Source organism: Microcaecilia unicolor, chromosome 1 (genome assembly GCF_901765095.1).
Source record: "Microcaecilia unicolor chromosome 1, aMicUni1.1, whole genome shotgun sequence".
Lineage (NCBI taxonomy): Eukaryota > Metazoa > Chordata > Amphibia > Gymnophiona > Siphonopidae > Microcaecilia > Microcaecilia unicolor.
In genome coordinates, this window is record NC_044031.1 from 208,968,375 (window position 1) to 208,995,003 (window position 26,629).

The 26,629-nt window shown below is 40.6% G+C and overlaps 1 protein-coding gene across 1 annotated transcript in view; it reads right to left on the reverse strand.

Moving 5' to 3' along the window:
- Window positions 1-26,629, reverse strand: part of SUGCT (succinyl-CoA:glutarate-CoA transferase) — a 1,092,618-nt gene that overhangs the window by 966,181 nt on the left and 99,808 nt on the right. The window contains exon 6 of the mRNA XM_030203879.1: window positions 22,989-23,109. Coding sequence (XP_030059739.1) covers window positions 22,989-23,109 — 121 coding nt within the window. The remainder of the gene's footprint in view (window positions 1-22,988; window positions 23,110-26,629) is intronic.

Below are 26,629 nucleotides of genomic sequence, written 5' to 3' on the forward strand. Positions count from 1 at the left end.
ATTATGCTAGAGAATGACATGGAGACGAGACCTGAGGAACCGAAGGGATGGGGCAGGGACAGAGTGGGAACAGAGCCTACAGGGATGGGGCAGGGCCAGGAAAAAGCCCACGGTTACTGGGAAAACTTTGTCCCCATGTCATTCTCTACTTTGAAGGCTGTTAACTGCTTGTTAACATCCAGTTGAAAGCGCTGATTAGCCAGTTAACCAATTAAGTTATGTGCACTGTTATAGAATATGCTTCGATTTCCACGTGGAAATTAAAGCACGATACATTGAATCCCAGGGTTTATGTGGCATGAATTAAAATTGTCTAATATTGGAGAAGGAAGCTACATTAGCTGAGCTGTTGTAGATAAGTGCCGTGATTATTTCCACCTTTAATGCGCTGAATCAATGTGTTTGACTGTTGCTTCATTCACATTAGAAATATAAGATTGGAGTTTTTCATGCCTATGATTGTGCTTATGACAGTAAAGGGGCTTGTCTCTTTAGCCTGCTGTCACTTAGCTTTTTCTCCACTTTTGAAATATCTATTATTCATCAAAGGGTTACAATTAATTATAATTAGTCATACCATATCATGAACTTATTACACCAACTAATTAGTATATTTTAAACCAATCACATGTTCATCTTTTTTGTTGTTTATCTTCAGTATTTATTACATAACATATCCTCATTCCAACCCCATCAAATCTCACATATACTAATTAGTTGGTGTAATAAGTTCACCTTTGAAATATGAGAGTGGAATGAGTAATATCACACACTGAGGCTCTATTAGACAATATAATAAAACATAAGTTTTGCAAGTTGTTACTACTGTTCCCCTGAAATTATTATGCGCAAATATAACCCATTTGGAGAAATTGCTCTGAGTGAAACAGCAGTTAGGGAATTCTTCCTTTCAAACTGCCTCTCCATGTTCTCTATTCTCCCCACCTCCAAAAAAAATATCCTTCCCCTGAAAATGCCCCCCTCCCATTCTCACCAAAACTGAACCCTGTAACTGTCCCACCAGCCAACAAAAGGTCCCTAATGCCCAAAAACTACATCCTGTAACTACCCCATCAAACTACCCCCAAAAGCTATCCTTACTCTCCACTGATTACCCCTTCCCCACTGACACAGAATACGCATATCACACACACACACACACACACGGACTTTAAGTAATTATCCCTTATGTGTGGCATTTTAAGTCATTCTGATGTACAGTGTAATTCATTTTCTTTGTTTATTGTACTTTGAACACTACTGATTGAATGATACAGTTTTATTTTATTGGTTGTTATATGTAGTACCAACTACTATCTGTTGCTGCGAGCAAGGCCAAATTAAGGTATTTATCTGTTGCATTTGTATCCCACATTTTCCCACCTATTTGCAGGCTCAATGTGGCTTACATTGTACCGTTATGGCGATCGCCATTTCCGAATTAAGAAATACAGAGTGGTATTGCAGTATAGTTCATATATGACAGAGTAAATTAAGCAGTCAACTTTTAAAGATTCTTTTCCGGAATGAGAAGTCAAGTGGTAATGCGTTAAAGTTCAGTAATAGACAGAGTAGGTGAAGTAGTCAAGTATTAAGAGTTCATTTTTGTCTATTTCTAGTGTCGGTTTCATTGTCTGGTATTTAGGATGGATCAATTGTGGTATGCCTTTTTGAACAGGTTGATTTTTAGTAATTTTCGGAAGTTTGTTAGGTCGTGCATTGTTTTTATGGCGTTTGATAGTGCATTCCATAATTGAGTGCTTATGTATGAGAAGCTGGATGAGTATACTGATTTATATTTTATTCCTTTGCAGCTAGGGTGGTGGAGGTTCAGGAATGTTCATGCTGACCTTTATGTGTTCCTGGTTGGTAGGTCTATGAGGTCTGTCATGTAGATCGAGGCTTCGCCGCGAATAATTTTGTGGACCAGGGTGCAGATTTTGAACTCAATACATTCTTTAAGTGGGAGCCAGTGTAATTTTTTTCTCTTAGGGGTTTGCACTTTCGTATTTTGTTTTTCCAAAAATGAGTCTGGCTGCTGTGTATTGAGCAGTTTGGAGTTTCTTAATGATTTGTTCTTTGCATCCAGCATAGATTGCATTGCAGTAATCTAGGTGGCTTAGTACCATTGATTGTACCAGACTGCAGAATGTTTTCCTTGGGAAGAAAGGTTTTATTCTTTTGAGTTTCCACATTGAGTGGAACATTTTCTTTGTTGTGTTTTTCATTTGTGTTTCTAGTGTGAGATTTTGGTCAATTGTGACCCTGAGAATTTTCAGGGTTTCTGAAACAGGAAGGGTGTACTCTGGGGTGTTTATGGTGGTGGGTTTGTACATGTTGTATTGTGATGAGAGGATGAGACATTGTGTTTTTTCTGCGTTGAGTTTTAATTGGAATGCATCCGCTCATGATTTAGAGACTGTGTTTGATTTCATTTGTGATTTCTGTGAGATCTTGTTTGAAGGGGATATAGATCGTGACATTGTCTGCATAGATGTAAGGATTAAGGCTTTGGTTGGATAGCAATTTGGCTAGGGGTGTCATCATTAAGTTGAAAAGGGTTGGTGACAGCGGTGATCCTTGTGGTACTCCACATTCTTGTTTCCATGGTGATGATGTGTTGGAGTTTGAGGTCACTTGGTATGTTCTTGCGGTTAGGAAGCCTTTGATCCAGCTGAGTACGTTTCCACCGATCCCGAAGTATTCTAGTATGTTCAGTAGTATTTTGTGGTTTACCATGTCAAATGCGCTAGACATGTCGAATTGTAGGAGTATATTTTTACCAGTAACAATTGCTTGTTTGAATTCTGTTAAGAGAGTGATTAGTACTGTTTCGGTACTGTGGTTGGCTCGGAATCCTGATTGTGATTCATGTAGTATTGTGAATTTGTTTAAGTAATCGGTAAGTTGTTTGGTTACCATGCTTTCCATTAATTTAACTATCAGAGGCTGGGGCCTAGGGTAGAAATCTGGGAGGGGACTCCAAAGCCCACTACCAGGCTGCAGTTTCTTCAGCTTCCAGAAGGGCTTGTGACTCTCCCTGGTCAGGAGCCAAGGGCAGTTGAACTTTCCTAACACCATCCCTGGCATGTGCCATCTTTATATTTTGCACAGTACAAGAGTAAATGTATCTCTTTCTGTATCTCTGGTATTGTACTACATAACAGTTTGAGGCTTGTGCAGATGAAGTCAGTGCTTGCAGGGATGGGGACAGGGATAGAACAATGATGGGGACAACCTTTGTCCCCATGTCATTCTATACTATGAACACATTACAGCAGAGATTTTCAACCTTTTTTATCCCATGGCATACTTCCATGGCGCTAAAACTGTCAAGGCACACCCCCACGTATGAGCCAGCATTTTAACTTTTTCCCCCTCCCACTCCCACCCACACACATGGTTCAGAGTTTTACATTCTTCCCCCCACCCCCACACCAAATCCAGCATTTTACCTTCTCCCCCCCCCCCCCCCGACAAGTAGTCCAGCATTTACCTTCTCCCTTCACCCTCTCCAGCCAATGACCAGGCATCTCCCCTTGTCTCTCTTGACACATACACACATACTGTATACCTTTTAAAAGTTTTCTCATACCTAGCAGTCAGTGGTAGCAAGCAGCAATTCATACAGCCTGCTCTTGCCAACTCTGGAGCCTTCTCTCCAGGCTTTCTGCCTACGCGGAAGCAGGAAGTTATGTCAGAGAGAAGGCTCCAGGATTGGTCAGGCTGTATGAATCGCTGCTCGCTGTTGCTGACAGCTAAAGACAAGAAAACTTAAAAGGAACACTCTGATCCGACACAATTCCCACAGCACACCTGGGAAGCTGTTGCAGCACACCAGTATGCTATTGTACACTATACAAATGATGATATCACTAAGAAAATCTTCAGTAAAAAAATAAATAAATTTAATTACAAGAATCTAGGAAGAGGAGAATATTGCTCCAACCACAGACGTACCCATTCACCCAAACACATACATAACTTTAGTCGTCAGCATACAACTCAAATATATTTATATTTGCTTAATGTAATAATTCTAGCATTGTGTTCTATGCTTTCAGCTTTTACTTCAACATTTTTTAAATGGTGGAAGAAGAAGAAAGAAATGGATCTTCGTTATGGACAAAAAAGTATTCTGTTGATTCTCGAATATGCTTTCAAAAGTTCTTATCATGTAGTAGGAAAGAGTTTAGTCTCAATGTGCTTCAATTCAGGTGCTCTGAAGGCCATCTTAGAACACAAGAGACAGTCGCATGATCTAAAATAGTGATGCCATGTATCTTAGATGTTTGTAATAAAGGAACTAAATCTTTTGTTCCTATAAAATAGTTGAGTCTTGTAAGGTAAGTAGCTAAGTAGAATGAATAATCTCTTGTAGTTGTATGTAGCAAATGCCATAAATCTACCCACTTCCCACTTGCATGAGAGACGAGAAAGTGGCTCTAACTTTTAATTTGGCTAGTCAACGTTGAGATGTTCTGTCCAAAAAGGATCTCATTTTTTTGATCCCTAGGGTCATTGGTCTTGGCTAGAGGGAACTATTGCTATTGCAAGTGGAGGAGTGGCCTAGTGGTCACAGCACCGGTCTTGCAATCCAGAGGTGGCCGGTTCAAATCCTACTGCTGCTCCTCCTTGTGATCTTGGGCAAGTCACTTAACCCTCCATTGCCTCAGGTACAAACTTAGATTGTGAGCCCTCCTGGGACAGAGAAATATCCAGAGTACCTGAATGTAACTCACCTTGAGCTACTACTGAAAAAGGTGTGAGCAAAATCTAAAAAATAAATAAATATTAAACCTACAATTTTATTTAATATATATGCATCCATTTTTTCAAGGGTTAAATGTATCAAAGTCATACAACTCCTAATGTACATACTTACTCCCGTTTATAAAGCTGCGCTAGCAGTTGCCTTGCAGCAATGCCGACACAGCCCATTCAAAGTGAATGGGCTGTGTCAGCTTTACCACACTGGCATCCATTTGCGCAGCTTGGTAAACAGGGTGTTTATTAGGAAGTGACTAGCTTTTCTGAAGGTCTTAGTTTTCAGTGTAGCTTCAGTAACAGACTGTAAATTAGCATGGAGACTATGCAAGAACATGCTTTGAATAGAGAGACCTAATGGTTAGAGCAGTGAACTGAGAACTATAGAAGCTAGGGAAGTCATTTGTACCCACCGCTGTCTTCAATACAAACCAGAGATGCCATGGGTTAACTGCCGCAATGGGTGAGATTTATGAACAATGTGTCTGATAAATAAATTTACAAATTTTATGAAAGAAAAAAAAAAGCTTTACAAATGGAAGAAGCAAAATAAAATGATATTTAATTTCTGAAAAGACATTGAAAGAGTGGAGATAGTATTAGGAAAGTTTTACAAATGTACTTGGCTCAGGTATCTAGCCGGGTAGATTTCCCAAGGTGAAAACTTCCCTTCACTTAGAATGCACACACACACATGCATCAGTGGACCTCTCCACTCCACCCCAAATTTCAAATGGAAATTCTATATAAGACTGTCTCCACTTGAACACACATACAAACACATGCACGCTCACACTCTTCAGTCACACACACGTACATATTTTCACACGTCAGATTTTCAGACACACATATGCATAGGGCTACCATATTTTGTCACCCAAAAAGGACACATGCCCCGCCCCTTTCACACCCTCGCTCCGCCCCCCTGTCACACTTCCCCTCCCCTCTGTCACATACCCCGTCACCTCCCCTTCCCATCACCCCCTTCCCCTTACCTTACTACTGCCCTGGTGGTCTAGTGACCTCTTTGGGGCAGGAAAGAGTCCCCTCTTTCCTGCCCAGAGCTCTGCCCTGCATGCATCCTTCCTGTTGGTGATCTCGGCACCGATTCAAAATGGCCGCAGTGAGTTGAAGTCTCACGAGTTTACTTCAACTCTCGGCGGCCCGCCAGCCTGCCCATTTGTCCAGAAATCCGGACAAACGGACAGATTGCTAGCCTCCCCTCCCCTTACTTACTAGTGCCCTGGTGGTCTAGTGACCTCTTCCGCCTGAAGAGGTCACTAGACCACCATGTTCTCATCCATGTTCTCATTCTGCAGACACATCTACACACATATATACTCTTGCATATCAGATACACATGTACACACATTCTCTTCTGGATCTGTAGCTCTCTTCCCCAGTTAGAGCTCAGACTGCTTCTTGGAAGGCAGGAACAAAGGATCCAAAACCTCCTCTCCTGGGAGTACTCTCCTTTTACTGTCACTCTCTGATCTGAGTGATTCTTCAGGGCTTGGACTGCTGGAGGCAGGTACATACTTGCCACAATGTAGAAGAAAAAAGGAAAGAGAAAGGACAATTTCTCTCCCAAGCTAGGGAATTAAATAACCTAAGGAGTCCACCTAATTCCTCCAATCAAAATATCCCAACTGGATACTAGGCAAGATCATACCTTGGTATTTATCTCCCTGTGTTGCTTCCAAGGCAGTTCAACCTCTAAAAGGGCATGAAAAAAGAATCTTCATCTTTCCTGCAAGGGACTTAGTGATGCCTGGGTCACACTGGTATTAAATCTAATCATCAACTGCAAATGTTTCTATAAGCATTTTTTGGTACACTTTATATTCAGTGAGATAGCTACATCTGTTTCAAAGTTTACTTTCCTCAATGAACAAGTCAGTTACTCAGTAGGAGAAAAAAATATATAAATATATCACATTTTTATACAAAATATTTTTTCTGCCATTTTAGATGGAGATTAAAACTGCTTTTCATATGTAGATAGTAGATAATCTCATGCTTCCCTGATGAAAGCACAAAGTTGCTGAGACTGTGTTGTGGTTGGGAAGTTAATTTAAATGAAAGTCTATTATTAATCTATTTATTTACAAGATTCTTTGTTCCATGCAAAGCCTATTATTCCATCATGATAAATGGGAAAGACTTGATAACTATTTTTGGGACCACACATCTCTCTGTATATTCATCAATGCGCTGACAGATTGCACAGATCATACAGTTCTGTGCACAGAGCATTAAGGGTCCCTGATACAAGTACATGTCAAAACATGGAAATGCTGAGTCATGTCAATAAACTGGTTCCCATAGTGTGACATCACTATCTCTCCTTTGGTCATCTCCGGCCTTTTCTTCTATGCTAACCATTTTACCACATTCTCTAGCAAAGATTTCCAGAGCTTAATTTACACGCTGAGTGAAGAAATATTTTCTCTGATTTGTCCTAAATATCCTTTGATTGTCCTCTAGTCCTCCTGCTCTTGGAATGAGTAAACAAGTGATTCACATCTACCTGTTCCACTTCACTCCACTCAAAACTTTATAGACCTCTATCATATCTCAGTCATCTCCTCTCCAAGCTGAAGAGACCTGTAGGCTCATTTTCAAAAGAGAAAAACGTCCAAAAAGTGACATAAGTCTGCATTTGGACGTTTATCTCACAAAAACGTCCAAATTAGTTATTTCCAAAACTCTTTTTAGACGTTTTTCTCTGAAGTCCACCAGAAGGACGTCTAAATTTCAAGGGGGCGGACCAGGGGCAAGTTCAAGGCAGGACTTGGGCGTTCCTAAGACTTGGACGTCTTTCAGCCATAATGGAACAAAACAAAGACGTCCAAGACTAAAACTCAGATGTTTTGAGCTAGACCTGTTTTTATAATGAATAGCTGCAGGGGAAATTGAACCCACTTTGCCAGGATCAAAGTCTGCTGCACTAACCACTAGGCTACTCCTCTACTCCACACAAGAGGTACCCCAAATGACCAGCTGACCAATGGAGGGGGATCACCTCCCCTTATTCCCCCGGTGGTCACCATTCCTCTCCCACCTCCAAAAAATGTGATTACAATATTACTTGCCAGCCTCAGATGTTATACCACTCTATTGTGGATTTTCTTGTGGATTTTGTACATTTTGCATTTAGATGTTTTTTATTTGAAAATGGACCAAAAAATAAAACATCCAAATCACAAAACGTTTTTCCAAACAGCATTTTCAAAAGGAAAAGATTTTTTGTAGAAAATTACCTTTCCTGTTCTGATTTTGGACGTTTTACAAAACACGTCCAAATTCAGACTTAGATGTCATATCCAAAAATGCCCCTTGTGCATTTGATTTGCACAAAGTCACAAGGAGCAGCAGTGGGAATTGAACCCATGTTGCCCATTGCACTAACCATTAAACCACTCATTCTCTGTTTTGGATGTTTTGCATTTGGCCTTTTTTTGTTCGAAAATGGACCCCCCAAAAAAGATGTCCAAATCACAAGACGTCCATAGCATTTTCGATCATAAAAGATAGGCGTCTATCTTTTTCAAAAATGACCTTCTTTCCTGTTCAGAATTTGAACATTTTTGTAAAACATCCAAATTCTGATTTAGACGTTCTATCGAAAATGCCTCTCCTAACCTCTTTAACCTTTCCTCATAAGGGAATTGTTCCATCCCCTTCATCATTTAGGTTGCCCTTCTCTGTACCTTTTCAAATTCTACTATATCTTTTTTAAGATACTGTAACCAAAATAGTATTCAATATTTGAGGCGCAATTGTACTACAGAGCTATATAAAGGCATAATATTTTCAGCTTTATTCTCTATTCATTTCCTAGTAATTCCTAACCTTCTATTTGCTTTCACAGACACCACTGCACATTGAACAGAACATTTCAACATATCATCAACAATGACACCTAGATCCCTTTCCTGGGCAGTGACTCCTAATGTGGAACCTTGCATCGGGTAACTATAGTTTGGTTTGCTCTTTCCTATGTGTATCACTTTGCACTTGCTCACATTAAACATCATCTGCCATTTGGATGCCCAGTCTCCCAGTCTCATAAGGTCGTCTTGCAATTTTTCACAATCCTCTTGCGATTTAACAACTTTGAATAACTGTAGGGAAAGAGAAAAATGTCCTAAAAGTGTCATAAAGCACCATTTGGACGGATTTCTTCTCAAAACATCCAAATCGGTATTTTCAAAACCTGTTTTGCAGACATCTATCTATGCATTTCGTCTCCAGTGCGTCCAAATCACAAGGGGGCTTCTCTGGAGCATTTCAAAGGTGGGATTAGGGTGGGATTAGGGCGTGTCTAACACTTGGACATTTTATAGCCATAATGGAACAAAACCAAAACGTCTAGGACAAAAATTTCAACATTTTGGTGTAGACCTGTTTTTCCTAACGAATAAAACACAAAAAGGTGCTCTAAATGACCAGATGACCACTGGAGGGATTCAGGGATGACCCCCTCTTATTCTACCCATGGTCACTGACCCTCTCTCACCCCTCAAAAATATGAATAAAAATAGTACTCACCAGCTTTCTATGATAGCCTCAGATGTTATAGCCAGGTCCATTACAGCAGCATGCAGGTCCCCGGAGTAGTGTAATGGTGGGTGCAGTGCACTGTAGGTAGGTGCAGCCAGACCCATACCTGCCCCTATCTGTTACACTTGCCATGGAAACTGTGAGCTCCCCAAAACAGACCAGAAACCCACCGTACCCACATATAGGTGTCCCCTTCACCCATAAAGGCTATTGTATTGGTGTACAGTTGGGGATAGTGGGTTTTAGGGGCTCAGCAGACAAGATAAGGGAGCAGTGGTGAGATGTGTACCTAGGAGCATTTATATGAAGTCCATAGCAGTGCCCCCTAGGATGCCCCATTGCTCTTCTGGGACGTCTGGGGGACCAGTCTACTAAAAATGCTGGCCTCTCCTACATCTCAATGGCTTGATTTTGTGAGTTTTTAAACTTGTGTGGGTTTTTTTTTTTTTTTCAAAAAATGGTCATGAACACAAAGAGCACAAAACTTTGTTACAAACAATATCTTTGGAAAAAAAGATAGACATTTTGCTTTTTCGAAAATGGTTACATTTCCTATCCAGATTTGGGATACTTAGCACAAAATGTCCAAAGTCTGAATTAGGTGTCATATTGAAAATGCCCCACTTTGTATCATCCAGCAAGTTTGATCAGCTCCAGGTTATGCATAAATATATTAAAAACAGCAATCCTAGAGCAGATCTCTGGAGAACCATACTATCATGTAGCCCTGTTCTCTGTTTTATATCTTTTAGTTTTAAATAATTTTATTGATGACCTATCACAAACAATACAATATTCATACGCTATGTTCAAGATACATCAGGAAACAAATGAACAACTTGTAATCATAACATAGGAGGTAGCCATCACTTTTCTCTTTAGTTTCCCCCCTCCTTACTCCCAGCTATTTCTCCCTTATCCGTACCTCTATATCCCTCCCCGCAACCCCCCTTCTACCCTTCCTTACTCTGTTTTCTATCTTTTAACCATTGTTAATCCACATCAGGACGTTGTCTCCTATCCCACGAGTTTTTAATTTTTTTCAAGGGTCGTTCATGAGGTACTCTGTCAAAAGCTTTCTGAAAATCCAGATACAGAATATGAACTAGCTCATGTTTATTCACACCTTCGAAAAAATGTAGCAGATTAGTGAGGCAAGATTTCCTTTGACTAAAACCCATGTCGGCTTTGTCCCATACACATATGAGTTTATCTTGTTGGGCAGACTGGATGGACCATGCAGGTCTTTTTCTGCCGTCATCTACTATGTTACTATGTATATGTTCAGTAATTTTTCAAACCCTACCTTTCTTATCAGTGCTTTGCATTTGACTTGTCATTCCTTATATTGTTTCCGATTGATTGAAGGCCCTCATTAATATATAGTACCACCCCCCTCTAAATTGATTCACTCTGTCCTTGTGATACAATTTGTACTTTGATATCACAGCATCTTATTGGTTATCCTCCTTTCACTAGGTTTTTTTGGAAGCCTATTATATTTCTTTATTTAGTGCTATATACTCTTAACTCATCCATCTTATTTTTGTTTAGGCTTCTAGCATTTGTATACAGGCATTTTGTGCTTTTTGTTTGTATCTACAACCTGCTTAGCAGCTGACAAAGATGGTTTGCTATCTTTAATCTATGTCTGCTGTACCTTTAAAAACATCTGGCTTATTTTTGCCTTTGTTGCACCCTCTCTACTACTACTACTTAACACTTCTATAGCGCTACAAGGCATACGCAGCGCTGTACACCATACACATAAAGACAGTCCCTGCTCAGAATGCCTTAACATCCCTGTTTTGGTAGTATCTTTCAAAATTCTAAACCATGCTGTCCTGAGCAACTGTCAGCTTTCTTTCAGGTTCTAGTTTAAAAGCTGTTCTATCTCATTTTTAAATGTCAATGCTAGTATCCTGGATCTACTCTACTGAAAGTAAAGCCCATCATTTTGTAATAGGCTCTCCCTATCCCAAAATGTTGCCTAGTTTCTAATAAATCTAAATCCCTCTTCCCTGTACCATCGTCTCATCTGTACATTGAGACACCAGAGCTCCGCCTGCCTTTTGGGTCTGTCATGTGAAAAGGGGAGCATTTCTGAGAATGCTACCCTGGAGGTTCTGGATTTCAACCTCCCTTCCACGCTTTCCCATGACATTGGCACCCACATGTGCCAAGACAGCCAGCTCCTCCCCAACACTCTAAAATCTACCACCTTTGCACCAGGCAGGCAAGTGACCAAGCAGTCCTCACTCCCACCAGCTATCTACGTGTCTAATAACTGAATCTTCAACTAAAACAGCCACCCAAACCCTTTCTTTCAGGGCAGAAACTCCTGGACATATATCCTCAGTTCAGGACTATATTACATCCCTTGGAAGGAAGGTCCTGGCTACAGGATCACTTTCTGCTACACCAAGATGATGTTGTCCTGTCAAGTAACCTCTCTCCTCCAAAGCAACAAGAAAGCTGCCTGACTGAAAATGGGTCTTTTCTACTATGTCCTTGTAGGTCTCCTCTATATACCTCTGTTTGCCTAGGCATCTCCAATTCTAGTATTGTAGCCTCTACATATCAGACTTGTTCTCTGAGAGCAGTGCTTTGTACCGAGTGCACAATTATGACCTCTCACCAACTGGGTTACATTCATACATGTGGCACTCAATGCAAAAGACTGGATAGCGCCCAACTTGTTGCTGGACAGTTGACTGCATTTTATTAAACTGAAAGAAAGAGCCATATGATTATTTTGTGTTTGCTTCTCATTGAAATGCAAATAGATTATTTTTAAAGCAAATAACTTCTGATAAAAAATATACCCTGTAGTGATCTATTTCCCTCTTGTCCTCTTCATTGAGATAATTGACTATAAAAAGAAATATGTCTGAGGTGGATGAGAAAGAAGACAAAAGAAATTTAACCTAAAATATTAATACGTACCCTTTGACTGTTTTAGAGCTCTAACAAATTTAAACTAAGGCTAAAAGAATGTTAGACTATTTAAACAAGCTAATAACTAATGTTTTCTTTTTTTAATGAACTTAAAACAGATTTTAATAACAAACCTTCAAACTATCTTCTACCTCAAGCTTTAACCAGGTGGGAAAAAGACAAATGTCCCACCAGAACACTTCTACATCCCTAATATATCCTACATGATTTTAATTATTGTGCTTTATTTTTTAAAGAGAACTCAGCAGTTTTCATGTTTTCTCACAATGTACATGAGTTTAAAGTTACATTATAGCAGTCTTGTCTTTAAAACAAAAATTGCCCCCTTTGTTTACTCAAGTTCTCCAATATCATGTATCCAAGGTTCCAACATGCTAACGAACAGAACGATACTAGCATCAGGGAAGTCTCATTTCCCGATGTGGCAAGCAAACTATTCAGTATAATTGAAAAGTTTCAACAAACTTTACCAATCTCAACCCACAGAGCTGTCAGGCTGAATTTAAAACATCATGCTTCTGACAGTTCTAAAATTATTTCCATCAGTGACAAAGTCAATTCATGAGTGAGAACAGTCGGTATTCGTCAACAGGTTTCATGAGGCAGCAGGGAAACAAGAGAGATTAACATTACAGAAATAGGCTATGCAATGGTGAAATAATTCAATCAACCATGTTTAGATAATGCACTTATCAAATATCTCCAAACTCTGAAAAGCAAGGAGGCAGGGGCATTCAAGCAAACCCTGCCCCCTGTAAGTTATTTCAAATCTTCCAGCAACCCAGAAAAATCAAGTTTCCATCAACTCATATTTACCATCCCAAAAACAGTAAGCAGCAGAAACAATAAACAAAAACAGAAACCAACAACGATGGGCAAGATATAAATTCCTACATCACGAATGTTTGAAAAATTCACCTATGTACAGCTAAAAAAGTGTCATAAAATGTTGTCTGTGTTGCATAACTGCTCATCAAACATGAGCAACTTCATCAACCAGCTTAAAAATAACATAATGAGAAGAACCTAACAATCCCAAATAGAAATTCAGGAAGGAATAATTTCATTTATTCTAGCAAGATTAAAAAGTCAAGTCCACTGTATTTTGGATGATGCTTTTTTGGGTGTTGGTGCTAAAGTAGAATTTGTTTGCAAGGGGTGTTTGATGCATTTTGTTGAAATGGATTGGGAGTGAAACTCCTGTATTGGATATTTGGAGGCCACAGATTCATCTGTGATTATAAATGGAAAGATAAGACAAAAATATTGAAGAGTCCAGTGTTGATGCAAGATATTTATTACTAATCTTGCTAACACAAGGAAAAGACCTCAATACACCCGAACGCTGACTTAAATTTTAGCGTCTTTCACTAGGGTTGTAGTGGTTACCATCAGTCTTAAAACCTCGTAGTATATTTTTTCAAATTTTTTAATCCGTTTTTATTTATTAAATTTTAGTCCTTAGTTTAAAACATATATTCTTTCATTTATTATTTATTCCAAAAATACTTATGTTAATCTTATTTCTAGAAGAAAAAAAGTCGAGCACTTAGCTAACACCCAACAGTGGCGAGCTCCGTTTCACTTCTACGGCTTCCTCAGGGGCTGTGCTTCGACATTTACTGATTCCCAAGGGTGGTGTCATTCATTTCAATGTGCATAAGTATTTTTGGAATAAATAATAAATGAAAGTTATTTGCAGTAAGAAACTGTAACAAATAATCTAAAAATAAATAAAGCCCCGCCTTCGCTATGGTGCCGCCCCACCCCCATAAACTTTGGTCATCCCCGCAATGGGAAGCAGTTGAGGACGCCCAAAATCGGCTTTCGATTATGCCGATTTGGGCGACCCTGAGAGAAGGACGCCCATCTCCCGATTTGTGTTGGAAGATGGGCGCCCTTCTCTTTCAAAAATAAGCCTGACAGTTGAAAAGGGGACATGGCCATGGGCAGATTGTGGGCATTTCTAAAATCTATGCACGTTATAGAATACACCCGGTCCACGCCTAATTTAGGCATCAGGATTTACACCATTTTACTTAGCGTAACTATCTGCGATTAAATTTAGTCGCACAGTTGGGTGCTTGGCCTATTCTATAAACAGGGCAGAAATTTAGGCTTATTGTATAAAGTACACCTAAATTTAGGTTTACTTTATAGTATACACCTAAGCATACTTTGTTTCAGCGCCAATTCTTTAGGCATGATATATAGAATCTGGTCCTTATAGGGTAGTTCTAGAAAAGGGCACCTCCTTTTGGGTGCCCCAGTGTAGCAAAGGAAGTGCCTATTCTATAATGGCATCAGGACATCCTGATGAAGTTATAGAATAATAATGCAAACCTGCATTGGTGCACCAAACAGAAGGTGCTCCCGCTTACCACTGGTCTACAGTAGTGTAAGTAGATGCACATAAATGTGCCAGTGAACACACGCATCTTTCACTATTCCATAAACTGCACTCTTTGACAGTTGGCATATTCATGTTCCTCCCACATGCATGCCCCCTTCCTAACTGCACACTATTCCAGTTATGCAGGCCCTTACAGAATAGGGCTTAGGGCAGAAGCGCATATAAGTGGTGCTTATTTTACAGTAATGTGTACCAAATGCGCAGAACTACAGGTGTGCTCTAAATAGAATTGCCCTTCACTGTATGCGTGAGTTCGATTCCCACTTCAAGCACAGGCAGCTCCTTGTGACTCTGGGCAAGTCACTTAACCCTCCATTGCCCCATGTAAGCCACATTGAGCCTGCCACGAGTGGAAAAGCGTGGGGTACAAATGTAACTAAAATAAATAAAATGTATGTGTGTGTATATATATATATATATATATATATATATTAATTCTATTTTTTAAAATTGATATGAGGAGTGGGGACGAGGTGGGGGGTTTGGGGGGGCTATATATGTTCATATATGATTCTGGCTTTGTTGGAAGTGTTACCTGTTATCTTTAAAAATTTCATTAAAAATAGAAAAGTTAAAAAAAGAAAAGGTGCCAACATTCTTTTATAGAATAGGCTCCTATCAGGGGCCTTCTAGGTGTGTATGTGTATGTATATATATATATATATATACATACACATACAGCCCCGCCTTGTGCAAAGGTTTCCATGTTTCCATGAAGATTTGCAAGACAATGATAGTGCTTTCTCAGGGTCTCTATGTATAGCTTCACAGGCCTCTTCAGCAGATTTTTCTTTCAGGAGCTGCCATAGGTGCCAATCAACAATACAATGTTGCCCCTGACTTCAGACTTTCCATGCTGCTGTATTGTTGATTGGCACCTATGGCAGCTCCTGAAAGAAAAATCAACCAAAGAAGTTCATGAATGCAGCAAGAGAGATACATTTCACTTTCATTTTTCATTTGTTGTTTATTTTTTAGGGGTGGGCATTTAGTGCACTAATAATGCGATTACATTTTTTTATCACGATCACAATTTTTAACTCCTGTCTGTTGCGTCAGTTTCAAGTAGCATGTGGGGATCACATCCGGACACCCTATGAAGAGCCAGATAAATGTTAAGATAAATGTGGGAGAGGGGAGGGGGGATTATGGACTTGTGTAATGGAGGGGACAGCCGTAGGAGAGGAGAAAAATAGGTGTCTGTGTGACAGGGGTAACAGGTTTAGCAGCAGAAGGTGAAGGATGCACCAGAAAAGGATCAAGGTAGGTACCTGTAACCAAGAAAGGATCAAGGTAGGTACCTGTCACAAAGAAAGGATCAAGGTAAAGGTAGGTACCTGTATGGAGCAGAGGGGGAGGAAGTGTGCGTACGCAACTTTTCATTATATTCAACAGGTTTAAAATATTTCCATGCAGGGAGGAAGTGACATCACGGTTCCAGATGGCTGCTAGAGTCTTTAGCTCCCGCACCTTCCAACCTTCAAAAGCGATATCTGCAGTCATCCAGCCTATAATCGGTCTCCCCATTTAAAAAATTTGCATCCTGTGAGCATTGAGACGAGATGAGTAAAGTAGTGGCGGCGAGTCGGAAAGAAGGTGAGCGTCATTCTACCAAGCAATCGGGCAAAGGCCCCACAGCGCCACATGTCGCCTGATCGCCCTTCGCTCAGTGACTCGGATTCGGCCTAGTCCCACTCTGAAGCACGTCTCACACCCTCTAAAAAGGGTTTTTCTAAAGAGCTGACTAAATGCCTGGGGGGTATTTGAGTAGAAATAAAATCCTCTGAAGAGGAAATTCTAGAGCGTATGAACGTCCTTAGCTCTGACCTATGCAAGTTGGGCGGGCGAGTGGAGGATTTGGAAGCGCATATCGAAGAGCATGCAGAGCAGTTATCTAATGCGGACTCCCGCCTATCTCAAATTTTACTACATTACGAGGAGCAACAGTACAAAATAGATGATTTGGAAAACAGAGTGCGAAGAAATAATGTCCATTTTCGTGGAGTGCCTGAATCGGGTGCCTCAGAGGATGTGCCTACTATAGTTAGAATGCTATGTGAGAAATTGCTTGGTGAGGAGTTTGTCCCCGCAGATTTTGTTATTGAAAGAGCACACAGAGCGCTGGGGAAACCGGTGAATAATCAGACCAGAGACATAATCAGATTTACCTCCTACACTTCTAAGGAGAGGCTGTTGCAGAAGGCTCGTCAGACTTCATTTGTGGATTATAATGAAGCTAAGGTTGTGGTTTATCAGGACCTATCGCTTTTTACATTGTCTCAAAGGCGTGCTATGAAGCCCATTTTGGAGGTCTTGGTTAAGGCAAAGGTTGCTTATCATTGGGCAAATATTTCCCTTTGCACTTTGTTTCACTGTTATGGGGAAGCTGCACCGTGTTCGCCATCTTGCTGAGGCATGGAAGATTATACATGAAGCTGGTTTGACTTCCCATGCGGTTCCACCTGTAGATATGGCTTCTGCGACCAAAGCCAAGCTTCAAAGCTGGAAACATGTTTCTCCCAAAGCTAAGAAAACTGTTGTACCCACCTGACTCTTATCTGAAGACTTTTCTTAGAAAGCTGGTTCTTTTCTCATCTCATAACAATGCTTGGTTCTGAGGGATTTCTTTGTCTGTTTTAGTATGCTTGGCTGGATGGTTTGGGGGGGGGGGGGGGTTGGTTGTATGTATGCATGGGTAGGGGGGGTTTGGGGTGTGGGGGTAGTCTCCAGTGGTGGGTTGGGATCTGTGAGTTTTAACGTCTTCCCTTTTTTCCCATTCAGTTGTCCTGGGGATTCCTGTCTGGTGGTGTTTGACGGGGGTTGGCATAGGCGGTCGGTAGCCCAACTGTTTGGGGAGGCTAAAGGGGGCAGGGTTAGGGGTGGGGCCAGGGGTGGAGCTTAAATCCATAATTGTCTGATAACATGCAGAAAAAATAAATAAATAAAAATAAAAGTCACAATTAATACCTTTTATTAAATTTAGATATTAGATATGTACTAGTAAGAAACGCCCGTTTCGGAAAAAAATGAAACGGGCGCTAGCAGGATAATTCCCCCCCCCCCCCCAACACCATCTTCCCTCCCGAGTTCTGGCCGCCCCTCTGTCTTTCCCTTCCGAGTTCCAGACCCTCCCTCCCTCCGTCCCTCACTCCCTCACTCACTTGGTTGCGAGTTTGTGATGAAAGTTCGCATTGCTCTCCGCGGTCCCCGCTGCTGTCACTCTGTGGAACTTGTGCGTTGTGCCTTCGGCGCCCCGCCCTCGACGTCATCGCGTTTTCACAAAACACCCTACTTCATGTTTAATGTGGGATAAAATGCCATAAATAAGTAAATAAATATAACCTTTTAATGTTGAGCACCTGATTCTCAAAGTGGACATATTCCAAACACTATAATGAAATAAAATGATATTTTATACCTTTGTTGTCTGGTGACTTTCTGATCATGCTGGCCCAGTATCCGTTCTGCTGCTATCTGTCCTCAGTGCAGGTCAGGAAGTCATCCTCGTTAAATATCTCCCTGGCAACCCAGGACACCTCCAGTCAACCCCCCCCCCCCCCCCCCCCCCCGCTTTCCCAGCAGTAAGGTAAACAAACCATAAACCAATTTCTACAACTGCTAGAGGGCTTTCACTGCAGCTCCTGCTGTGAGGATGGAGATAAATCAACAATTTAATCCCCTCAGAAAAGCTGGACTCCACAGCTGATCCATTCTGCTGCAGCAGGGGGAGGCTTAGCCTCTCCAAGCCTCTTATACCGGGCGCCTATGGGGGTTGGGAATGCTGCAGGGGTACGGGGGGTGGGTGAGAGGGGCTTTATTCCTTTTGATTTGGGGTGGGTATCTATTGTAACTGTACATGGGTTCCGATGACTTTCTCTCATTACAGTATTAAGATTTAGATTCACTTTTCTATGGCTGGGGACATAAAGTTTTTGTCTTATAATAGTAAGGGGCTGAACTCCCCTCAAAAGCAACAAAAAATGTATAAAGAATTAATGCACCTTAAACCTCATGTGGTGTTCTTGCAAGAAACACATTTTAAAAGAGACCATGAGAAGTTTCTCACTCATCCTTGTTACCCTCATGTTTTTTGTGCATCCGCTGCCAACATTTCTAAGAAGCGAGGGGTTGCCATTTTGATTTACTCTTCTATGCAGATACAGGTGGCGAAGGTCAGGAGAGACCCTGAGGGTCGGTTTTTGATTCTGAATATATCTCTGGATAACCAAGCCTTTACACTGGCTTCAATTTACGCTCCGAATGAGTCCCAGGAGAGTTTTTTAACAAACTTAGCAGAGTCTTTTAGTCTTGTCCTTATGGTAAGACACTAGTAGGGGGGATTTTAATGCAACATTTCATCCTACTCTGGATAGATCCATGGGAACATCCTCTACTGCGACCGGAGTCTCTGGGGCATTGAGGAATCTAGCTCGAAACATGGGGGTTTGTGACGTGTGGAGGGTGTCACACCCGACATCTCGTAATTACTCCTTTTACTCCTATTCGCATGACACATACTCTAGGATCAACTACATCTTGGTTGATATTTCTCTGGCACACCATGGATAAACTTCGGACATTGGGCCTATCACCATTTCAGACCACACACCTGTTTGGGTTTGTGTCCCTTCTCTTGGCGAAGAGAAAGGAGACAAGAGGTGGATGCTAAATACTAGATTGTTGCATGATGAAGAGCTCATTATGGGTTACAAATCTTTGCTTCGGGAATATTTAGAAATTAACCTGACATTGGGACCTTCCTTGGGAATAGTTTGGGACGCTCTTAAGGTTGTCACTAGGGGATACTTTTTGCAAAAGGCTAGTAATTTAGCCAGGGCACAGCGTTTAGAGGTGGAGGGCTGTCTTTCTAAACGTAATTCATTGCAGGAAAGACATAAATCTACCGGGGCAGCTTCCACTTTGCATGATATTCAAGCTTTGTGTCTGCGATTGGACCAAATCTACTCTGAGCAGTTACAGTTTATCAAGGGACAACAACAGCAGATACATTATGTAAATAGCAATAAACCGGGTCACTCTTTGGCTCTTAAACTGTGTCACCAGTGGGTAGATCACACAATCCTTAGGGTGGGAGATGGGAAGGGTTCATTTTTTACTAAGTCCTCCTTGATACAACAACGCTTTAAAACTTTTTATCAATCATTATATACCTCGGACGCCTCAATCTCGTCTGAGGCAATTGAGGCATACTTGTTAGCACACCTGCCTCCTCAACTTACTGAAGAACAAAAAACTGCTTTGGAAAGGCCTGTTCAGGTGGACGAAGTCTGTAAGGTTATAAAAGATCTTCCAACTGCGAGATCACCGAGTCTAGATGGGCTGCCTAATGATTTTTATAAACCTTTTGCAGGAGAGTTAGCACCCATATTGACAGAGACTCTTAATGGTATCTGTTCAGGGGACAGTCTTCCTCCGTCTACGATGGAAGCTTGGATTGCGGTAATACCGAAACCGGGTAAAGATACAACTGAATGCTCATCCTATCACCCTATCTCAGTACTTAATTCAGATGTTAAAATATTAGCTAAGGTTCTTTCCAACAGGTAAGCCAGGGTCCTGCCAGATTTAATTCACCCAGATCAAGTAGGTTTCGTTCCTCACAGACCGGCTATGGATAATGTTAGACGGATAATTAATCTCCTTCACGTGACTCAAAAAGACCAGCTTTCTGTATGCTTTCTAGGCCTAGACACCGAGAATGCGTTTGATAGGGTTCATTGGCATTTTATGTTTCAGGTGTTGGAAAGATTCAGTTTCTCATTCCCTACTTTTTCGAGATCAGAACATGGGAGATCTGGGAGTTCCCAATATTTATTGGTATTACAAAGCGGCCCAATCATGTGCGGCACTTGAGTGGTACCAGGTTAATCCCCAGAAACTTTGGGTACACTTGGAACAGGTTTCTGCTGGTTCACGCCCCCTTCGTCGTCTAATGTGGTTGCCATGTAAATATCACAACTTACAGGGAGATATTTGTCCTTCAGTCTATGCTACTTTTTGTTATTGGGATAGTATGTTTGCTAAGTCTGATCAAATTGTTTCTAAACTCTCTCCAATAGTGAATAACCCTCTTTTTCCTCCGGGATTGGCTCCTGGTCCCTTTGCACGATGGGCTTCGCTTGGCTTCGAAACCTGAGGCCAATTGTTTGATGAGGATGAATTGATTTCGTTTCCTGCTCTTACTGAGGCCTGTCCAGTTCATCCAAGTGAAGTTTATGCGTATACTCAGTTAAGGCATTTTCTCTTTTCGAATGAGGTAAAGGCAAAGGTTTTACAAGAGGACTCTTTTCTTGAGGATTTTTGTGAAGATTCTGGAGGTACGAAGGGTCTTATCTTTTGCCTATATAAGTAGCTGTGGAAAAATATGCATTTCTCCTCGCTTCATCGCACGCGTTGGCATGAGAGCTGGGGGGGTGACGCTGGATGATGATGATTGGAACTTTATGGAGAGGGCCTTATTGAAAATATCTATCTCTGTTCCCTTTAAAGAATGCTGTCAAAGTTTTTTATAGATGGTACCTCACTCCTGATAGATTACACCTCATGTTCACTGCAGCCTCTCCCCTGTGTTGGAGAGGTTGTGGGCAAAGAGGTACTATGGAACACATTTGGTGGTCCTGTGTTAAGGTGCGGGCATACTGGAAGGCCATTCAGTGTAGGCTACAGAAATGGCTGGGGAGGCCTGTTAAATGGTCTCCGGAATTATTTTTATTTCCTAAGAAACCTCCTGGTCTCGCTAAGTCTCAAGCATTGTTGGTGAGACATGTGATGACTGCAGCCAGTGTATCCTTGGCTGCCCAGTGGAAAACTTCTTCAATCCCTTCTCTGGTTCGTTGGTTGAATAAACTATGGTGTATATGTGAAATGGAGAGATTGTGGGTTGTCCAATGCAATACTCTTCCTAAGTGGAAAGCTATTTGAGAACCTTTCTTGAATAACTGTGCTGTTTAAGTGCTTTCGGGTTGGTTTGGAGTTTTTTTGTTTGTTTGTTTGTTTTTTTCTTCTTTTAATGTGTTTTGGGGAGGTTTCAGAAGGGGGGGGGTGGTTACTAACTAAAACTGCTTAAAAATGTGGAAGTTAGTGCCTGTTACAGTAATTATTATCTCAGAGTTTGTTATTAGCTGTTACCTAGCTTCATGTTGAGGGGTGTAGCAGCTTTGTTTTGCTAGACAATTGATGCCTCTTGATCTGTAAGCTTACTTTATGTAGTAACTTTGTTGGAAATGTTCAATAAAGCTTTCTATAAATAAGAAAAAAAATTCCATGCAGTGGGAATTTACCAGTACCAAGTCATCCAGTCCAGAGGTTCGACTAATCATGTGATTAAAAATTTTAATACCATGATTAATTTTGATTAAAATTTTTAACTGCTGCCCACCCCTAATTGAATAGCCTGTTGTAAAGGATAATCAACCATGCTAAGCATTTGCTCAAAAGGATGTTTAGGTCAACATTCAAAAACAAATTGAAACGTATGTGTCCAAAATGCATGGCATGATTAATCGTGATTAATCGCACAATTTACCCCTCAGTTTCCATGCCTGTGAAATACTACTACTACCTCTACTTATCATTTCTAAAGCACTACTAGACGTACGCAGCGCTGGCTGTGTAACAGGCCTCAGCTTTTGAGTTAATAAGGAGTTTGTTTTATTTTTTGTAAATTTGTCAAGCTGTATAATCTGAAGGCCCACCCTCAACCCTTGCTTACATTATCACACCAATCTATACTCTATTTATCCAGCTACAATCTAGGTCCCTCCATCCCCAACCCAGCCCCAGTCTTTGTAAGCCATCAGAGCCAACAGACCAATCCAATAATCATGCCTTACAATGTATATGCCTCAACTCTTCCCATTAAATTCTACGGTGAAAAAAATGACAGAGCATCAACAAAAGCATAAAAGTTTAGTTTCACTATTTCCTCTTTCCCTGGGTATATTTTCACTATCTCCATTAGCTGTAGTACAAAAGACCCCGGACTAAAAGACTGCACAACCGAGCCTAGGAAGAAACCAAATCAACTACTAGCCACTTTCTATATTTTACCAGGTCCATTCAGGAAGTTAAAAACATTTCTATGGCAAGAAATACGATTGCATTAAAATTATCCAACAATTTAACAAGCAGACAAGAGATCACCTCCAAAAGGGAAAACATATTCATTAATTGCCATGCTGTCTTCTGAAACCACCGGACGGTACATGAAACAACCAAATTATCCATGAAAAGGCTGGCAAATTGCATTTTACAACGGTAGTACCTGTTATGGAACAATAAATAATGTGAGGAGCGATCTTGCTGACATCTTCATACCCCAGGCCCATTTTAGCTAGCTTCCCAGGAATGTAGTTTTCAACAAAAACATCACAGGCCGCTGCCAACTGAAAGAGATAAAAGCAAAAATAACAAGTTAGAAAACTAAAATATTTCCAAAAATTAAATTTTGGGCCTGGGCCTCCCCCACTAATCCTACCTCCCACACAGTTTATTAAGGGGTTTTGGTGACTCTAACATAGCTGAAGTTATAATCTCAGGCACCCATAGTCAAGATTTGATTTAACAAAAATAGCAACAACGGTCATCATATTAAAAACAAATCTGACACTTAAATTTAATTTTAAAAAGCTAAAGATGTGATGAAATGTGCACCCCCCCCCCCCCCCCTTTCACAAACAACATTGAGATCCACATTTAAACATCCAGGTCAGGACATGTTCAATTCCACTGGAATTTTAGAAAAAGATGTGCTGACAAAGGGCCTTCCAAAATACCTGCAGGAGTGTATGTGTATTAACTAACAAGTGGTCAGGAATAGCTGCAAAAATACACACACTGAAAAAAATGAATAGCATAGACACATATATGTGGAAGTGGCAATTTCACAACTTTCACATGCAAAGCAACACCACTTCCATGTGCAGCTGCCCCATTCTACAAATATGTAAGTACCACCAATTAAGTAGCATGGCCGCAATTTGAATGTGGTTTCATTTTGGAAGTGGACATAAACTAAATGAAATTAAGATACTACTACTACTACTAACAACATTTGTATAGCGCTGCCAGCCGCACGCAGCGCTGAACACTTGACATAGAGAGACAATCCCTGCTCAGCTTACAATCTAAGTAAAACAGACAGACAAGACATTACGGGCAAGGGAATTACAGGGTAAAGAGGAACAGGGAAGGAGGAGGGCAAATGACTAACAGTTAGGGGCCAAAGATGAATGACTTCTTTAATCCCTCATATAATACCTGGCCGAATCAAGCACTTTTTAAAACCTATACCTGCCTCTGAGCAGGTGTAAATCCAAACGTGGAAATTTTTCCCCATATACATGTTTTCCCTTGAAAATTCTATGTAGTATGAATATCCACATGTAACCAGTGGCTTTTTGAAAACTACTATTTATATATGTGATATACATTTTTATTTTTTTTTATTGGGATTTATTAACCACCTTTCTGAAGAGATTCACCCAAGAAGGTGTACAGCAGGTACAGTTTGACAAAAATTGTTGTTTTCTTAACAGCATTATAATAGTAAAATGAAAAGATAAACATAAGCATAAATACAATCAATTAAATAAACTTGGAGATGGCAAAGTGAATCCTAGTAAAAGGACTAACATGATATAAAATCAGAAATATAAAAATATTTAACAGCACTATAAAATTATCATATAACAGAAATATGATAAAATGTCATCAGAAGATGAATGATACCATAATATGCGGAATGGAAGAACATTTATATAACAGCTATTATACTCACCACAATACAAATAAAATAATTTAATAGGCATGTATTATAACATTCATATAAGAACAATATGATGCTGTATGATGCTAACGCTGTTCGTACCATAGAATACAATGAAACATTTTAATAGGCAGACAAGGAGGCAAGTGGAGCTGAGACATATCAACAGGACAAACTGAAGGCAAATTAAATGTACAGATGAATAAGATACGAAGAACTAGTCTAAGTTACAGGGTGTGCAGTAAGATAGCCTAGGGGTGGAGTTAGTGGATAGCCAGTTGCCACATCTATTAAAAGCTTGTGAGAAGAGCCTGGCTTTCAGCTGCTTCCTGAAATAAAGGTAGTTTTGAGTTCAGTGTAGCCCCTTGAAGTAAATGCCACTGTTTATATGTGGAAAAGTTTCTAATATAATGACCAATGTCTACAAAATTCATTCCCTAATTCAAAGTTATTGCACTTTAGTGACTTTTTACCTTGATTCTTCATATCCATACATAAATACAAAACCCAGACTTAAGGATTATTTCTCTTAGATATTTCAGTTCACTCTGGAAAAAATATTTAATAATTAAGAAAATCACTATTCTCTGCACCTTTCAATATCAGAAATTTCTATAGTAAACTGGTCTTGAAAGGTCAGCACATCTGTGCAAGTGTCATGGAATGTGTCTCTGCCTATTAATAACATCTGACAAATGAATTAAGTTACTCATCCAAATTTCTGGTACAGCTACTAGACAACACCCAATGACACCAGTTTACACTATTTGCCTCAATACCCCTGACATTTAGAATTCTTTATTTTTATTTTATATTAGAAAACAGGCCACGACATTGGCTCAGTTAAAATCACAGGGAAGTCACAGCATGTTATCATATCACTAAACAATTTTACAACTACCTTGTAAAACCAGAAACCTGCAGTTATCACAGGCCTATACAACAAACCTTAAACAAACTCAATTTCAGATTTGGCTCTATAACAGAGCATACATCCTATCACTGGAAAATATATCCCCAGACAAGAGAAAGTGGCTCCACGCAAAGGAAGACCACCTGGGTATAATCCATTCCCATTCTACTCAGGGTAGACACCTTGGGCCCTGCTGGGGTGGTTGCAGGCTAGAGTAGGGACTACGTGGGAGGTGGCAGGGACAGACTAACCCAGTCCTGAAAGGCAAGGAGTGGAATACCTATTGTGGGAGAAAGCTGTGGATATAATGTCGACCTGAATGCTGATCTACATACCTATTTGCATATTTGGACTGGCAAAAAGTTGGGATTATTTTAAAACCCAGGAGACGTGAAACTGGACTCTGCAGCTCTCAGGGCTGGAAGTCGGGAAGCTGAAACCCTCTGGACTTAGGGAGCGACCCAGAGGAGGGTTTTGGAGTTGGACCCATTTCACCCTGAGAAGAAAAGGGGCCTGTTAAGAGGACCCAGGAGCTCAGAAAACCTAGGAATAGCACTCAATATCTTCAGAGATCTCTGTATTTTGGTTTATACTTCAGTAAGCAGTGGATGGTGGATTCAGTTTGGCTTATACTACAGTAAATGGTAGATTTGGTTTGCAGTTCAGCAAACACTGTTCAAGGTTTCAGCTAGAAAGTTGTACAGGGACAGAAATCTTACCCTTCCCCACCTGTCCCTGTTGATCTTGCCTGTCCCCACCCATCCCCACTGGAATCTTACACGTCCCCACCCATCCCCGTAAAACTTTAATGGTACATAAAAGAACATTCCGGTCAGCTCCCTCAGTTTCTCTCTGGATTTGATCCAGAGCACTGTAGGCAAGGAAGGAATGGAAGTTGAAACTTGGAACACTCTGGTATGCACATGTAAGGTTTGTCTCTGATTTACTGGCTGAGAGGGCACCACATGCACACACCAGTAGGTCAGGTGACATCTGATGCTCATGCCTGTGTCATCTGAGGTCTGGGCATCGGCCCAGGAGCAAAGAGGATTAATTGTAACATAGGAAGTGACAGCAAATAAAGACCTGAATGGTCCATCCAGTCTGCCCAATAGTCACACTCATTATCAATTCATGATTAAATCAATGAGTGTGATATTATATACTTGATTATGGTCTTTCTTTCGTGTTTCTGGAACATAGACCACAGAAGTCTATCTGGCCC